Source organism: Parasteatoda tepidariorum, chromosome 7 (assembly GCF_982258835.1).
Source record: "Parasteatoda tepidariorum strain Cologne lab strain chromosome 7, Ptep-v5.0, whole genome shotgun sequence".
NCBI classification, from domain to species: domain Eukaryota; kingdom Metazoa; phylum Arthropoda; class Arachnida; order Araneae; family Theridiidae; genus Parasteatoda; species Parasteatoda tepidariorum.
In genome coordinates, this window is record NC_141761.1 from 83,066,594 (window position 1) to 83,086,055 (window position 19,462).

Sequence of the window (19,462 nt, forward strand, 5' to 3'; positions counted from 1 at the left end):
AGATTCCAACGGATTGAAAAATTTAGTTCGCTAAGACATTGTAGATGACGCCACAAGTGCTAAAAATGGAAAAAAATTTCTCATTGCCAGTGTGATAGCAATAAGACAAAAAAATCTTTTATTTTTCTTTTCAGAAATCATATAAATCTCAATCAATATTTCATTTAGTGAAACATAAGCTACACAAACTATCTTAAGGGACAAAATTCCTATTTTTCGAAAAATAATTTATTCCTCTTAAAGAAGTAGTTAAAATTGCTTCCTATTACAATGTGCAGATGGCGCCATTATTTGCAGTAATTCTAAGAAACATTGCAAAATCACTGAAATCCAAGAAAAAAAGGTTTTTTATTTTGTTTTTATTTTATTTTTCATTTATTTTTTTAAATCATTCTTCAATTTATATTATTATTTTTTAGTATACTTATTCGTTACGTATTTTAAGTAACTATTTAGCAGGAATAAAATTCTTTAGAAATACAATGTTGCGTTAATGTTTTTTTTATCTTCTTAATTTTCAAATTTTATTGCAATGCATTTTTTTTTCTTTGGAAAGTTTAGATTTAGTTAAGAAAAGACGCGAAACAATTATCAAAACAATTTTTTGGTGTAGTGCTGCGAAAGAATGAAAGATTAGAAATAAAAGTAGAACTTGAACGAAAATAAGGAGTTGAGGAAAATTTTAATTTAGTATCTATTAAACACCAGTATCAGAGATAGACCCAAAAAGATACCGTTAGATGACATAGTAAGAAATCTAGAAATAATAAAAATTACAAAATGGATATATAAGGCTGCAAGAGCAGGTTTAGAAAAACATTTTTCAGCAAGACAAGGGCCACTGTAGGGCTGTAGTGACAAAAGAAGAAAATGATCATTTATATTCTGTAAAATGTGGTTCGAATAGGTCAACAAGAGAATAGGGAGAGTGGTAAAAAGTTGCGGGCTCGTTAACGTTAGTTTTAGATTTCAACCATCTAGTAATAAAACTGAGCAATAGAAAAACTCTTTTCACCTAGTGAAATTAAACATGATGAACACTTATCATTATTCCTGGTAATTCAGTTTAATAAGTTTTTTTTTTTTTTTCGTTCAATACTTAGTGAAAGGAAATAGAAAAATAACTATAAGTAATTTTAAAAATTACTTTATTATATTAAATCCATAAGGATCCGAATAAAGCGACCTAATCCGAAATAAGGCTGTTGAGATCACCAAGGTCTTTTAGTGACGTCACAAACAGTGGTGTATAGCTGATTTCAAATAGTTGTCATTCATTGAACAAAAGTCCCGGTTGTCCGTCTGTCGTTATGAAACAGTCCCATATGTTGTTATAAACCATTATCAAAAATCTATTTTTTGTTATAAACTTACAAAATTATAAGTTGTTATAAACCATATTCAAAAATCTATATATATATATATATATATATATATATATATATATATATATATATATATATATATATATATATATATATATATATATATATATATATATATATATATATATATATATATATATATATATATATATATATATATATATATATATATATATATATATATATATATATATATATATATATATATATAGCAATATTTTACAACTTTTAACAATGCCAAATGCAAGTGTAGTTCCAAAATGTAAAGTTAACTACAAAAATGGGCCAAAACTATCAGTTTTTAAGTTTCCAAAAAGTATTAACTTGATAAATAACTTTTATTTATTCTAATAAAAAGCTAAAAATTAACCACTTAAAAATATTTTTAAGTTCTATTAAATTAGCTGAAGCAAAAATATTTTACTTGGCTCAAACGTTTAAACTATTTATTATAGTTTTCTCTTAAAGTAAATCTGAACACCGCGCTATCTCATAGTCGCTAACACTTCCGATGATGACGTCACAAACCTACTGGGCGTCATTTCGTCATGTTCTGGAGTAATTCTAAAATATTTTTAAGTATTTTCGTATTTTCGTACACACCATTTTATAAAACATAAAATAAATAAAAAACTAAACTTTTTTAGACAGAATTTTAGTATGACTAATAGAAAAATATTTATCATTTACAAAATGCATTGATTTTTAATAGCATACAGTAGATTAAATACGGAATTTCTTAAGGCAGCTTTTTTTTCATTGAGATTATTATTAAAAATGTATTTATTGATTATTTACAGCAGAATTAGTAAATTGTTGTGATTAAAGGCAGTCACTCGGTGGGAACTAAACAGGATGAGGAACAGCATCCTTTTCGACACTAATTTTTTAATATTAATTTATTACGCAATTTAATTGTATGTAAGATGTTCCATAATGGTGAATTCAATATTTTTTTAGAATTCTTAGCAAAAGTGAAATGTAAAAAATTTACGCATAGGTGGTTCTTAAAGTAATATTTTTAAAAAGAAAATTATTAGAGATTGACAAATCATCAATTACAGCAAATGCATCATGAAATATTTAGAAGCAATTCCTTTTTGAAAAAGTTTTCGGTTTTCGTTCGATGCCATTTTTCACATGCAAAAGGAGAATTGCATTTTGATTATTTAATTCAGATGTGACGAATCAATATAATCTTTCTTAAATTTTAATCACCTTTATTTTATTTCAAATATTTAACTTTCGTCAAAAATTTTAAAACTAATGAAGAGCGTTGTTTTCGGAAAACATTGTTCTGGATGTTTCTAAAATGTAGGTGGAACAATTGTGTTCATCGAAACTCTTAACTATTTTATAATAAATGTAACAGTTATGAAATGAAACAGAGGCAAGTTAAATATACACTACCATACAGTAAAAGATTAGATACTTTCAGTTATTTTCATTTTTTTTTTTTTAAATGTCTCAAATTTCTCAAAATATTTATACAGGATTATTTTGAGATGGTAATAATTTTAAAACCTTCAGAGGAGATTTTAGAGAACACAATGTGTCACAATATGGTTCCATTGAAAAAGCGCGGGAAAGTATTTGACGCCTGTTATAAACCGGACAACCTGCTGCCCTGCGTCCGTTTAGGTTCAGTGAAACGAAGCAAAAAATTGCAAATACCAGGGCCCCGTCACGGTAATATTTAAATATTATATTTAATAAAAATAAATGTTTCTTTTTATTTTACATTATTGTAACATAAATAAAATAATCCTTTACATTAAATTTTAATTTTTCTGTTTTCTAAGAGTGAATAATAGCTTAAAAATGGAGAAATCGTTGCTCATATACTGAGAATATAAATGGCCTTATATCTAGTTGATTTGTTTTATTAAGTGTAAAAATTTTTAAAACTAGCATAAAATTATTTTTATTTTATTTATTTTTAAATTGCCATTTTTTGCAATTCGCTGAACACTCTAAAAAATTTATTTTGCATAAAACAAAGTATTATTTGAGGACTTTATTTAGAATTAGCTAAATGCCCGTTCTTCGCACGGGGTGAATAAGAAATAAGTAAAGTATCAATAAATCACAGTAGAGAAACACTGCGAAATCATGGTCATAACTGAAAAGCACATAAGCGACACAATGAAAGAGCGTAATGGAAAAACCAGGCAAGTGACATTTTTAGGGGAATTAATGAATCTCTGGTTTTGCCTTTCTTTAAATCTTAACACAGCTAATCACATAAATTTTTAGTATGCTAGTATGATTTTTTTTTATTTCAAATTAGGCAATAAGGTTTTATTTTTAGGTAGTTAAGTTTTATTTAAAATTAGGAACAATAAAGCGAATATTTATTAGTCCAGTTTTCTATTAAATCGGTAATAAAATAGTTCGGATGCAACTTTTTTTTTCCATTCTGAAAATGTCACTTACCTTCTTCTTCCACTAAGTTTTTCAATTAAAATAACTAAAATAATCTCCTTCCTATATTTAATATTATTTGTTGCCATTTACTGTGGCTTTACGTTATTGAAGTAAGTAAAGCGTATTTTTTGTAATTCATTCCATTAGAATAAAGAGAAAATGTATTTAGCATCACTTGGCATGATGCTATTATTTGCGGCTAAACCATAATAGTCAAAATTTACCATTATTTTAATTTTCTCCGGTACATATCCTTTTCAAGGGGCCGTTCTAAAGTATCAGTACTTAAACGGCTTAGTATTGGTTCTGTTTTAATCATAGAGGAAATTTACTATTATAATATTTTATATCTTATATTAGCATATTCGGTACTTATTGCACAACTCGTCAACATTTAAGTTTTGTGCAAAATATATTTGTCAGTGACAGCCAACTAAATCCGAAATTTAAGAAAAAAAATTGAATTCTTATTAGAACTTGATAGGGTTTTTGGAGAATGGCCATTTCTCTGTCTAACCTTTAATTAACTATTAAAATATTTAGGTGTGGAAGAACAAAGTTCTTTTGTTCTCATTCATTAGAATATTAATAAACTGTCTTTGCTACCACTGGAAAAATACTTTCTGAAATCACGGAAAACACGTTGTAGAATTCTTATCAAAACTGTACCGATTGGTATAATACCAGTAGTACATATTACCGTCAGGGATACATATAAGTTAAGCGTCATCTGTGAATGGTGATTTTCTACTGTTTTCCTAAGTAATTTTTTCTCCTTTAACTTTGCTTTTTAGCGCATAGCTTATATTATTTTATTTCAATTAATACATATTATCAATTTTAATAAAGCATTGGTGTCAGTAATAAGATGTCGATTCAAAATGAATAAGTATCTTTTTTCCAATATTTTTGCTATAATTTTGATCAGTTTCTTATGTTAATTATCAAATTACCAACACTAATTAAGCATCATTGCAGTCATTGTTAATATGACGATTTCTTACGCTTCTTTTAGACAAATAAATAAATTAACTCCATTACTTTTACTTTCTAGTAGAAAGCTTATTTCTTTCATTTCAATATGCATATATTATTTAAATTGATTGGGTATAATATGAAAAAAGCACAACTACTTCCACTTACTAGGAATAACATTTACCTTTTAGTTTAATTAATAAACTGAGTTTTAAATATGTTTACTAAATTCATTAACTTCGGTAAAACAACAATATAAATTATTTCCAAAGGAACTAGACTAATACAATTCCAACCTGGCGAGTAGCGACTTATAAACAAGACACTTCGTTTGATGCTTTTACTTGTTGCTAGAAATCAGGTTCGCAGAAAATGCTGTTTACTAGTTAAATTTAGTAGGAATAACACGATCTGTGACGTAGGCTATAGTATACCCAATTGAGCATTATTGCCATCAATAATAATGTGGCGATTTTTTACGTTTCACCTAAACAAATAAATACAACATTCCCATTAATTTTGCACTTTATATGCATACATATTTTTTTTTCTATTCAATTACCGTTGATTTTAAATTAAAATTTTTTGGAAAAATGTTTTAAAAGAAATATAAATTTAAAGAAATGTGTTGTATCAGACAACTTTAAATTAATAAGTATAAATTAGGTGTAATAAGTATTTATAGGGATTTAGGTGACGTAAACCTCGCGTGTTACCACATAGTTGCTCATTGAATTTATCTGACATAGCGAATATAAAATAATTCCATATTTAAATTCGTGCAATGAACTATTTTTTTTATCAAATAGTGCTATAAGCTAGATATTGTCACTGGTGCTATTCTTAAAATATGTGACAAAACTGAATTGTCTATAGCTAAATTTAAGACAATGACTAACGTTTAACCAATCAGAAAATTCCATTTCATTTTTTGCACATCTCGTTCGAACGGTTTGTCGTAGAATGCTCTAATATCGACAGTTACCTTCCTCGTGCTTCAAACTATCTGTATGCTAAGTTTCGCTGATTTCATTTGGATGATTTAGGAGTTTGTAAAGGATGCACAAACACACAGAGAGACATTCATTTTTATAGATTAGATAGATTCACATAGATTAGACAGTGGTAAATAAAATAAAGCGAAGAATTATTAGTCCCACCTTCCAATAAATTGGTATTAAAATAATTCGGATGAGGGTGCTCTTTTTTCTTTCTGAAAATGGCACTTACCTGGTTCTTCCACTAAGTATAGCTAAAATATTTTTTTTTATTTTACTTAATGTTATATGTTGTATTCTATGTTGCTTAATGTTATATGTTGGTGGCCTTACATCATTGAAGTAAGAAGAGCTTTTTGTTTACATATCCCTTCAACATTTGAGTTTATACGTATTTGTCAGTGGCCGCCAACTAAAGCCGCATTAGTTGAAAAAAAAAGGAAAAAGAGTAGAACCTTATAGGGATTTTGGAGCATGACCAATTCGCTATCTGACCTTTAATTTACTGTTAAAATAATTAAAAGTAGTAATGGAAAAAATTTATTTTAATTCTAATTCATTAAAATATTAATATACTATCTTAGCTACCACTGGAAAAAAGTATATTCTGAAACTACGGAAAACTTGTTGTAGAATTCTTATCAAAACTGAATCGCCAATTACCATTGTACCAGTAGTGCATATTACCGCCCGGGACACATATGAATTAAGCGTCATCTGTGAATGGTGATATTTTAATGTTTTCTTAAGCGAATTTCCCATTAATCTATCTTCCATGGGCTTGGCTTTTTAGCACATAGCCTATTTCAATTAATACACATTATCAATATTAATTGAGCATTAGTGTCAATAATGATATGTAAATTTTTTACGGTTACCCAAAGCGTTTTTCTCCTTATTTTTGCTTTTTAGTACAGAAGTTACTTTTTTTATTTCAATTAACATATATTACCAAGATTAATTAAGCATCATTGTCGTCAGTGATAGTAATACGACTAAGTAAGACGACTTCTTACTGTTTTTCAAGACAAATAAATACCTTTACTCCATTTCTTTTTCTTTCTAGTACATAGCTTATTTCTTTTATTTCAATATGCATACATTACCGTAATTAATTAAACATCATTGGCGTAATTAAGCCTCATTGGCGTCGTGTTTTTACGTTTCTGCTGAACGAATTAGTACCACTTTCCCATTAATTTTCGCTTTTGAATACATAAACATTTTTTTTTTCTATTTCATTACCGTTGATTTCAAATAATTATTTTTTTCAGAAACACTTTTAAAAGAATTAATATAAATAAAATAAAATCGCGTAGCATCAGACAAAGTATAAATTTGATGATGTAAACCACGCGTCCTACCACGTAATGTTCATCGAATTCCTCTGACATAACGAATATAAAATAATTAAGTACTTGCAATAAACTATTTTCTGTCCAAACAGAGCTATATGCTAGCAATCATTACTGATGTTATCTTTAAAATATTTGAAAATTGAATCGTTAAATTTAAAACAATGGCTAACGCTTAACCAATCGGAAAATTCCGTTTCGTTTTTCGCCTATCCTGCCAGAACGATTTGTCGCAGAATGTTCTATTGTTGACAGTGACCTTCCTCGTGCTTGAAACTATCTGTATGGCAAATTTCATCATTTTCTGTCTGATGGTTTAGGAGTCTATAAAGGACATACACACACACATTCATTTTTACATGTATAGATGCTATCTACTACGTTTTGAACTATTATCTTAAAAGCAAGTACGCCTACTACTGAGTTAGGGATCAATGCAGTTAAAAAAGCAAATTTTTTAAAATTTCTGCCCTTGTCTTTGAAAAAAAGCACGCATAAAAAATTAAACTCTACTTTTTTTTCTTTGTCTGTAGTTCGAAACATGTGTGCTCTAATCATGAGCATTCGTGAAAATTTTTAAACAATTATTAAGAAATTAAAAACAACGTGAGATAATCGGGTTTAAGGTGGTTTAAAATGTGAAAAATCTGATTTTAATTTAAACGCATTTAAAGACTTAAAATCATTAGTCTATCCACTGTTATTCCCTTTCACAAAACTGCAATACCATTGTAAATAATTTGTTTAGAAACAAAAATAAAGTATTTTTTGAAAGCTAAGAGTACAGGATTTTGAATTTATAATAAACTCAATTTCAAAAATTTTGTCCAAAATCATGTTTTTACACTAGAAAAATTGATTGAAAAATTGTTTAATCAGTGTATTACGCCCCTAAATAGTTACAAAAATCGAGAAAATTTAGAAATATATTGCAATTGAGAATATTGATTCATTTAGATGGTAAAATCTCGCCAAATTGATGTTTTACTATTTATCAGTGTAAAATATTTTTTTTTAGATTTAATTCCTTTGTTTGTTTTAAAGTTTAAACAATTCTTTTCAACTAAATAGAATTATAGTTTAAAATCGAATCCTTGCCTCTAGTTTAAAACACTCAATTTCACTTTTCATAACCCAATATTTTCTAACTCTTATAATTTAAGATTTAACTCTATTGATTCACAAATAATATCAAAATATTTTATGTTAATAAACATTATGAAGACCCCTTTCAGAAAATCTTTTATATTGAACTGATTATTTTTTAATAAATATGTTCTTTTACATAGTTTGAAAATTATTTTTCAGGCAACAAAGAAAACTTTAAAAAGGAAACAGGTTTCCATGGTCTAGAAATTTTTTTAAGTGGTAGCGAAAGTGATATAGATCTAGATGTCTTTAACTATCAATAAATATTTAGTTTTAAAAAAATATATATGAGTGCAGAAGGAAACTCGTGAATAATTTTGTAATTCACAAATGAAAGATAAATTTAAGCATTTCAGTAGTCTTTAAAAATCTTGGCTACCTCTCATTTATATTTCCCAGGTCATTGAAAAACAGGAAAAATCTTTCTGTCCTGCGATAATTTTGAGCAATTACAAAAGTACATTTGTGGAAAATTATATTTTTGTACAGTTTATTGAAGGAAAGTAAATTATTACTATTTACATATCATTCTGATTTTACGTAAAAGAAAAAGATAAAATTTCCAAACATCGTTATTGACCAATAACTGAGCCCTTACGAGTGATCACAGACTTTATAATTCACAGCACTCAAATGAGACAGCAATACAATAAAGGAAATTTTAAGTCAGTATGTTTAATAAAATTAAGAATTTTTATGCACTTTTATAGTTTATATGATATGCATATAGCATTCAAAATAAGAAAGCATAACTACCACAACAACGTCTGCTCTGTTGGTTGGTTGGCACATGATATGCAACGATGATAATGACACGTGGGTTTGGCTTTAAATATGTAAATGAATTAGTGAGGACACTGTTTTTATTTTAATTTACAACCGTCGTTGAACAGCTAACCCGAATTTGAGCTTACGACCGCCAATTTTCAACTCCTTAATCTTGTAATTTTGAACCTAATCCAGAAGACAAGGGAACTCCTGGATTGATTTGTTATGGGAACTAGGAGGACTTTGTGATCCCGACAGACTTAAAATGTCAAAATTTAATACGCAGGGTTTCATCGGTCAGCTGGATTCGAACTCCCATTCTCACAAATAGGAGTCCAACGCCCTACCAAACTGGCTATCACGGCCCAGGAAGACAATGTTTAAAGTTACACAAAAACATACCTTCTGATTACACCACTGAATAAACAATCCTTTCGACGGTTTAAAAATTTTGGCCCTCAAAATATAATAGGGGAAGCCGCCAGCTGGGAAACATGGTCCCATTAGTTTAGTCAGGAGAGCTGTCAAAAGTCTAATGTTAATTTCAAATTTTGCTATTTTCGCTAAATCTCTTGAATGCCGAGAGAGAATGACAAAATTTTTACATACAGTTATAAATTTTAGCTATCTAAAGATGTAAAAAAAATTTTTTATATTTATCTACCAACGAAATTATTTTTTTAAACTTATTTATTATTTTTATTAACTTGCTAATGGTTGAAACTATTTCAAATTGTTAACTATACAGTTGCCTAACCTGAGTCATTTAGGAAAAAAAATCCAAAATTTGAAGGGAATACCCAAATTAAATAAGTTCGAATAGTTCATGTGAAATAAAAATTTAAAAACGTGAATCTTGGATGGGGCGAAATACGCGAAAAGTGAAATTAAAATTAATCTTTTGCTTACGGTATTTAAAATGATGAATCCAATCTGGTACTTATTGTACCAGTCGTAGGCAAAAGGTTAAAATGCCTTAACTTCCGGTCGCTGTCTTGATTAAATTATAAAGACCATATTTTCAGATTGCAGCTGCGCCAAATATCTATATCCATTGAAGAAATAGGTTATTTTTTACTCAATTAAAGAACATTTAGTTTTTGATTTTGAAACTAAATATCAAGCATGTAATCAATCAACATATTTTAGGTTAGACCATTGAACCATTAAGACCGTATCTTTGTGAATTGAAATCCGACCACTAAATCAAAAACCAAAAGATATCAAATTGTTTATTTATTTATATATTTTACGCACTAAGTCATTCTAAACCTAAACATAAAATATATTTAAATTGAAACTCACCTTTTTTTAATATCTGTGCAGAGATTGCACTTAAAATATTAATCAATCCAGGCATTTGTAAGCATCATTTTAAGGCTTCACACACTAAATATTTTGTTGCTAGTCTTCAAAATACCTTACTAACGATAATCCATCTAAGTAAGACCTACTTTTCAATTTAAAAATAGAATATTCACTGCCTGTCCATGCAGTTTTAAATTTAAAATGACCCCATACCCTCTCTTTATATATTTTTGATTCGAATTTCATATAACTAAATGATTTCACATTTCTGAATAAACGTCACTATCTTCAGTGATGTTGCTCACATCACATTTTAGCCAACCGTTTCTGTTTCACCAATTCAACTGAGTTTTATTAGTTTTCGTTTCTTTTTTTACCCGTGGTGGCATTGTTACCCTTTTATTTTTGATGATTTCTTTTGTACTAACTGTAACCGAACCTAGCTAGCCACCGATCTCCGAGTTCACTCCATGATTTGATTCCACAAAACAGGTGATTCCTTCTTTGCAATTTCTCTCTCTCTCTTTTTCTTTTATTGGTGTTTTTCCCGCTGGGTGTCTCTGCGATCTGTGTTCTTTTTAAGAAGATTAAATATAATTCTAATATGCAACTAATATTTTTTTTATTTATAAAGTAAGTTAAACTTAATTTTGATCCCAGACATACAGCACTTCGATAGAGCACGTGGGATCCATGCTGGCTTTTCCACACGTTGGTGAACTCTGCGCCTGAATTGCGATCTCAGCAGATTTTAAAATTAAGTTATTTACAAGATGTGTGCAGTAAGGGATCGATTATATAGAGGATCTGCAAGTTAATTTTATATTCACCTATCTTCTGATGGAGAAATACTGGTATCCTTTAATCTCCAAATCTGAAGATCTTTTCCTGAATAAATAAAAAACTGGACTCTGAGTCCAGAACAATGTGACTATTCCATAAGACCAATTTCACTTTGAGCACAGACCGAAAAGATCCCGGATCAAATTCTAAGATGAATTGGATCCGTCAAACCTGATAGATCACTGGTAACTTCTTATCTTAGAAAAAATTGCTACATAATTGATTTGACTAGGAGGCTTCGCCCCCTGCTCGCTAGTGCTCGCCAACCCCCGGAACTGCTTTAGCAGTTCATTTCGGATTGCTTCGCAATCCGATGATCGCTTTACTCGCTCATTGGATACGTTCTTAACGTCTAACTTTTGTATACTTTTTTGAACACTGAAGTTCCGAAAACTTTTCACTGTAGAAAATTCTAAACCTGTACATTTCAATATTAATTTGAAATAGCAAACAGTTCACATACTTTTCTTAATCACACTATTCTAAACTTCAGTTGTTGAGAAAAGTAACTGTTGTAAGTTTTGTTTTAAAGTCTTTCCCACAAAAGGGCTAAAGCCATGTGTTGTAAAACAATATGAAATAGTAGTCTGCCACTGAAAGCCGGATGTAAAGCATCGGCTTCGCTAAAGATAATTTTGTATTTTAAATTCTCTGAATGGCGCCACCCTAATTTGGAATTTGTAAAATAAATGTATATATTTTTGATTGTTGATGAAGCCCATCATTTTGCGTTTTCATCAGTGTTCAGAAGCAGAACAACTATAAGTCTTTTTATTTTATCATAAAAATATAAAATGTATAAAAAACAAAGAGTAAGAAAATGAGTATAGTCATAGAAAAAGTTAAAATTATAATATAGTATTTATCAGTTAAAATAAAACTTTTTGTTTAAGTCATTGTTAACAATTCAAATTTCTCCGAAGCAATTCTAAACCTTAATTTTGTTCTAAATGTCAGTATTCAGACATACAACAGAAGTTTAATATGAAGTTTGCTCACTACGTGCTCTTGCGCGCCGAATCCAATCAATTAAAAATGAAAACTGTTGCCAGCGCGAGAAACGAAATATCATCGGTTTTATTGATACATACGTACGTATTAGCGTTTTATATAATATAGATAGATTTAGTTGAACTCTTTTACTAACAATATATAAAATTATTAATAATTTTATGATCGCAAAAATATGAAAAAGTTCCTAATTATCATCATTTACTTAGTATTTATTAGTATGATTATTGTCTTGCTTTTGTTGTTTCATATGTATATTGAGTAATAACTACATCATATCTTCTTATTTCTTTCGGACAAATGATTTTCTTAGATTACCTGGCCAAAATCTCTTTGATCTATCTTCCTATGATATCCGGTCCGAATTTTCTTAACCAGTGGATATTAGATTTCGACATGAGCATCTCTTTCTAATTATTTCTATGAAACAAATATTTTCCTTATAATCCCTGATATTTATTCCAGTACTATGAAAATACTATATTTCTATATAAATTTTGTCGATTATAATTCTGTATAATAATGATTTCCAATTTTTTTTTCATGGTATCTTAAATGATCAAACAGCTTACGGGGAAATCCCGGTTTATAAATTAAGTATTAAAAAATAATTGCACACGTAGCAACCAAGAAAATGACTACTAATTACTTTGAAATTAATTTTTCATTCTTCCAATTAAATTTTCAAAATATTTAATACTATTTTCACATTAAAAATAGATTTTATGTCAGACAGTTGAATAGTAAAAGGAGTGGAGCAACGTTGTGTTTGGCTCTGAATTTGTTTTTAAAATATGCTCTCGCGTAAATTGAAAATTAATAAAAAAATTCAAAATAAAAAATAATATTTTTAAAAACCACGTTTTTGTAGTGGAGAATAATAATTTTAAAAAAAATTGGAAAACGAAAAACGTGGGGTGCATGAAATACATAACAGTAATGTTATAGTGTGTGCTCTTGAGAATATGTGTATGGTATAATGTGTGCTCTTGAGAATATGTGTATGGTATATCTGTAATTGTATCTGAATGTGGATGTGGAATATGTTTGTGTATATGCATATGTATATGTAGCTGTGCATGTGTATGAGTAAGAAAATGTGTATATGTATGTGCATGTATACTGTTATGTATTTCATGCGCCCCACGTTTTTCGTTTTTCAATTTTTTTTTAATTATTATTCTCCACTACAAAAACGTGGTTTTTAAAAATATTATTTTTTATTTTGAATTTTTTTATTTTTAATTATAATTTTTTTAATTTTTATTTTATATTTTTTAAAAATTATTACTTTTCAATTATTATTCTTCACTACAAAAAACGTGGTTTTTAAAAATATATATTTTTATTTAGATTATTTTTCTTAGTCAAGAGTGGTCAAGACTACTACAAGACCACTACTAAAATAATAGAACTTTCATTTTAAATTAGGGATACAAAAATCTTTATAGAAAAACAATACCTTTACGACTTTCATTAGTTTTATGCTGATGACAACCAAAACAATCCGGAAATGAATGAGGAAAAACTGGATCCTACCACGTGATTTTTCAGCCAATAAAAATACTCCGACAATAAAAATCTTTTCACCTGACATGTAATACTAATTTGAAATAATGGAATCGACAACAAAAGACAATCTCAAAATTTTTTTATTTTTTTAATTTTATTTTACTTTGTATGTCTTTTTTCTCTTCATTTTCATGCATTGTCATCCAATTCTGAACTATGTGCCAAATTTGAAGTTTGTAGCTAGTCGGGAAGTTAGTTTAAAATCGATTACAAAATTCCACCCGGACAGACATACACGAAGGCAAGTTTATATAAACGTGGTAATAATAATAAGCCGCATTCTGGTTTTCGTTGCAATGAAAATGGAAGAACTGTTATAAACGTTTAAAATGATTTTTGGGGAAACATTTCTTTTTTAATGATTTCTTTAATGCGTATACTTTTCTTAACTTATTCAGTATATTGTTAATAGAAAAATTATATATTTTAAAGACTGAGCCCAAGTGGTTCAGGGGATAGAGCGCTCTACTGCCCATGAGGTGTATCGAGATCGAATCCCGTGCGATCTCAGAGATGGCTGTTCGATACGAATTCCGCACCTAGCTAGCACCGACCACCTTGCGGACGAAAAAATATTCTCAGTGGATCGTGAGTTGGAATCACCTAACCGTCAGGCTAATCGCGGAATGTTTTAGTGGTTTTCCTCTCCCTGTAACTCAAATGTGGGTTAGTTCCATCAAAAAGTCCTCTACGAAGGCAAATTTTCACAATGCTTTATTCAGGAGTTCCCTTATCTTTTGGGTTGGGACTATGAAGTTGAAAATTAGTAGTCGTAAATCCAAAATTGGACGACACGCTCTTCAACGACAACTATAAAATAAAATAATTTAAAGACTAAATAAATATTTTACTAAAATTATATACTAAACTTACTAAGACTTTATATTACCAAAATATTAAATAGTAGATTGGATTTTTGATTGAATACACATAATTTCAGGCATTAAAAACTGTAAGAGTTGAATAAAAATTAAGGAATTGGTGCGTATAATGTAACGTAAATTTATGAATTGTATTATAATTCATAGATTGAAATATTTGGTATATGTACTAGTAATTGGATATAGTCATGATTAAAAAAGTAAGATGATTGAAATGTCATAATAAATATAATTAAGGCCGAAATGTATAAAAGGTAAATTAATTAAATTGAAGGGGAATGTGATCGTTAAGGAAAGTAGTAGTACAAAGCTAATGTGGGATAACAATAACCCAATAGGTTCAAAGGGTCACAAAGTGTGAGGTTTGAACAAATTGGATGATTTGGTATCACCAAATTTAGAATAAGAGTGAAAACTAAGAAAAATTAAAGATTAATGGTAAATACGATAAAGTCATGCTATATCCAAACAATATATGATTTAATACAGTAAGCTGATGTTTCCAATAAGAAAAACTAATGAATTCACATATATGCATGCCCATAACAATAATTGAAAGGTACTCACCCCTTACACACAGGACATGATAAATCATGAAAATAGAGGCAAATAAATTCTCCAGCACAAGATTAAATTATTAACATATCATTTTATTTAGAACATACATCTTTCACCACATCTACCAACACAAGAAAGGCATTTTATTGAAATGGGTGACGGGAGAATTAAAACACAGAAGGCGTTATAGATAAATGTTAATTATAAAAGAACGAGTAATTTAGAGGTTAAAATAAATATGGAAAGAAAGCTTCAATTCGAGAAGGTTTTTCTTATGTTAAAGAAAATTAAAGGTATAAAATTTTGATTTAAAATTTACAGAATTTGATTAGAGGTATGAATTTAATTTAAGATAAAGGTTAAGAAAAAAATAAAAAGAAATCCCTCGATACGGACCGAAGTCCGCATCTCGGAAAAAAAAGAACATGCAAGGAAGAAGCCAACAGAGAATCTCTCCCAAGTGACTTAAAAATTCCTTAACTGGGGTAGACCAGAAAAACTGCGACCAATTAAATTTAAAGAGGCGGAGAGTTTGAAATTTAAAGTAAAGAGATTGGTTAGTTAGCCCCCCTAAAATTAAAGGAAGAAAAAGAAAGGCGTGAGTAGAGGGGGTGGTTGACTTTCCCCACAGGAAGTGCGATGACCGCAACGACCGTGAGAAAGGTCAACAAGAAAGTTAAAAATAAAATTGCCAAATTGAAAAAAAGAATAACGTTTACAGAAAAATTAAAGGTTAAGTAAAATTAGAAATTAAAATTGTCACATTACATTAAGTGTAAATGTGACAATACCCGGACAGACCGGAAATTTTTTTATAAAATTTTCGAAGCCGTAAGAAAATTTTAATTCAAACAAAAAATAAGTAAAAATCAAAATATAAGAATTTTCCTCAATACAAAAAAAATGTTCCAAAAAGTTTGAAACAAAAAATTTGCCTAAAATTCAAAATAACGAAAAAATAAAAATTTTTTTTATAAAAATAGATACCATAAAATAAAATTCAAAACTTAGCATAAAAGGTAAAAGTAGAAAAAGATAAAATTGGAAAAAGAGTCACCCATTTCTGTACACAGCACTGAATTTCTGTACATAGCTAACAACAATTGTTACAGGCAAGAATCTGATATGTTAACAGAACTCTTTGACGACACTGGAACGAAAAAACACAAAACAGCAGTAATAGTTCATTTAAGCACAAAAAAACAATTTAAATCAACAGTAAATAACAGGTGATTATATGGTGAGCAAATATTGTTAAGGGCAATAAATTGGAAACATCAGTGAAAGTTTAAAAAAATTAATACATGGAACTCAAACATATTGTGACGCAACTAAAGCGAGGAAGAAAAAAAACGAATAAGGCCAAATAAAACAAAAAAATGTAAAGACAATTACTAATAAATGTCAATTAAAATGACATAAAAGGAATAATAACATTAAATTGGAATCAAAAGTAAATTCGATTGCATTTTGCAATAAATAAACAATTTGTCGATTAGTAATATCAACATAATTATTAAATTTTGATTGGAAACGTCGTTTAGAACGCACTATGTTTGAGATAATCATACATTGAATTCATTGAACATAAAATATGTGAACCAAAAATACGCTAAACAGAATTAATGTTAACCATACACTCTAATAAAAATAAAAATTAATTAGACATTGTGATAAAAGGATTGGAGAAAAAAATTGTTCATTAAATAAGCAATGTAACTTTTAAATTGCTGACAGAAAACTAAGTACTTAAAATGAATAAAATAAATTAAGAATTATTCTCCTATTCATGAATATAAGGTTTAACAAATAATGTACAAAGAACATCTTATCTAAGAAACATCTCATTTACTGATAAAAAAATTGATCGCAATTAATTAAATTGCAAGTTGAGAATGACAAGTATTGTACATTAAAGACTCAAAGTTTATTGTGTGATTGATAAGTCTATTTTTTCCAAAAAAAATGACTCAGCTTGAAAATGGAAGATGAGAGAAATATCTTTCTTTTTTTCGAGGAAGTGGGGGGGGGGGATTTTCTTGACACAGTTTTACTGAAGTCAACAAGCAGGGTTCTGATGGTAGTCCTTGAGGTTGCCCCACAGAAGGACAATCTTATCTGGTCATTTGATCCTTTTCTCCACAGGACTCTCCCTTCAACCTTGGACATTGTGGGGAAGGGTTCCCTTCTGCAGGTGTTTTCCCCAATTAACGAAATTGATGAAACAGGAATCGACCAGGGGTCTTACAACATCCTGTCGTGGAAGAGGCCATAAAAATCTGTCTAAGCACTCCAGAGAAAGTAAGTAGTAAAATTCATGCTGTGTGCGATTTCAACTGGACAGCGCTTTCTCCTTCACCCCATGACCTTAGATAAGAGACCATGTCCTAGAACATACATCCATGAGACAAAAACGGTAGTTGAAAATGAGGGTTCAAAAGTTATTCATTAGAGGGGAGATTCTTCTTCTTGAAATTCTCAGAGCATGGAATGATGAGGAATAAAATAGGAAATTGTCCATTTTCACACAAATATGCTTAATAAGAAAACCTTTGTTTCATGATCAGGAATTGTGATAAAATAAAATATCAGTACAATTACAAATTTGAGATATTTGAAGAAATATCTATTTGATAAATAGCACTTAAGATATACACTATAAACACAAAATTATTGCAATTTATGTTAAAACTATATTATTGAGCATAATCGAACGAATGAAGAAAAATATAAAATGTCCAGTCACTTAAATGCAATACAACATAAGATTAAATAAAAAAAATTAGAAATTGACTTGAAAGTATACTAAAAAAATTGAAAATAAAGACAGAGTGTATGGTTACGTACATTAAATATTATTCATAGTGATCATATTTACAAAGAATTCGCAAAATTCATGATAAACACAGTTAAAAAAAATGATTGGTAGTGACATTAATTTATTAAATTTGAGATTATTATTATTATATAAATTTGATGATGCATTTAAAGATTTAGCTTACACAATTTATATATTAATTGAGTAGGAAAATGTATACAAAGAATCTTGTATAATTATAATTTTTTTTTTTAGTTTAACATGTGACCTATTGTATATTTATTCGTTTGTACAAATAGTCATTAAATAATTAAAGCATCGTTAATTATAAAAGATTTTGTAAATAACGTACTATTATAACAACAATCTTAAAAAAAATGATGGTAACAAACAAAATTGTTTTACGAAAGAAAATATTCATATAATTAAAAAAAAATTTTAAATTACATTTAACAAATGAAGGAATGTTCTTAAGCAAAGCAAAAAAATAGTTGTTTTACCTCAAAAGATACTTCATTATTATTTTAAAATAATGAAGGTAAATTATAAAAGTCATTTACATTATTAAATATTAATGTATATATTCAAATTATTTAACCAGGAATCAACAAGTTACGCAGATGATTTTTCCCATAGAGCATCAACACAATTTAATTTATTTAATAATTCACTTGAATCATTATTATTATTATTTTTTTTTTTTTTATATCATCTGGTTTTTTTTTAACCAGGAAATCATAATTTATCATCTGGTTTCTTTGACCAGGAATAACCTTCTGATTCATTTTTGATCAGGAAAATAAAAATAAAAATTAACTTCTGGTTCTATTTTGACCAGGGAGAATTCAAAAAAAAAATTTTTTTTTCTGGCTTAGTTAACCAGCAAAAAAAATAAAAAGTAAGAAGAAAATTCCTTAATGAACAAAACCTTAATTAACAGTGGACCAGGGTTTGAACCTGGGCTTTTGCAATGACGCAATGTACTTCATTTATACTATCGTATTAACCAAATTTAACCTTAAGGAAGAACCTCTTAAAAATAATATCATTCCCGAAAAATCGTTGAGCTCAGGTATTACCCAGAGCAATCAGGACATATTTTATCCCAATTATATTAATAAAGTAATCCCAAATAAATTTTTGAGGCATCTGTATTACCAGACACGATTCAGGAAATTCACTATCCCAAATATTTTTTTTTTTTTTTTTGTAATAATTCAAATAAACACCAAATTATCAGATACTCCATTAGGGAAATGGTAACAAAACCAATCAAATAAGCCTGCCAAATCTTATATCAAAACATTGATTCACAGATAATTGAGAAATAATAATAAAAAATTGCAAAAAAAAAACTAAGAAAAATTGACCAAAAGAAGAGTTTAGCCAGTAGATAGTAGAACCAAAATAACCT

At 28.5% G+C, this 19,462-nt stretch overlaps 1 protein-coding gene across 1 annotated transcript in view; it reads right to left on the reverse strand.

Annotated features, from left to right (window-relative positions):
* LOC107451709 (glutamate receptor ionotropic, kainate 2) overlaps positions 1 to 15,413 on the reverse strand; it is a 277,014-nt gene extending 261,601 nt beyond the window's left edge. Inside the window, exon 1 of the mRNA XM_087168155.1 lies at positions 15,240 to 15,413. Coding sequence (XP_087024281.1) covers positions 15,240 to 15,267 — 28 coding nt within the window. The 5' untranslated portion in view covers positions 15,268 to 15,413. The remainder of the gene's footprint in view (positions 1 to 15,239) is intronic.
* Between the last annotated feature and the right edge of the window lie 4,049 nt (positions 15,414 to 19,462).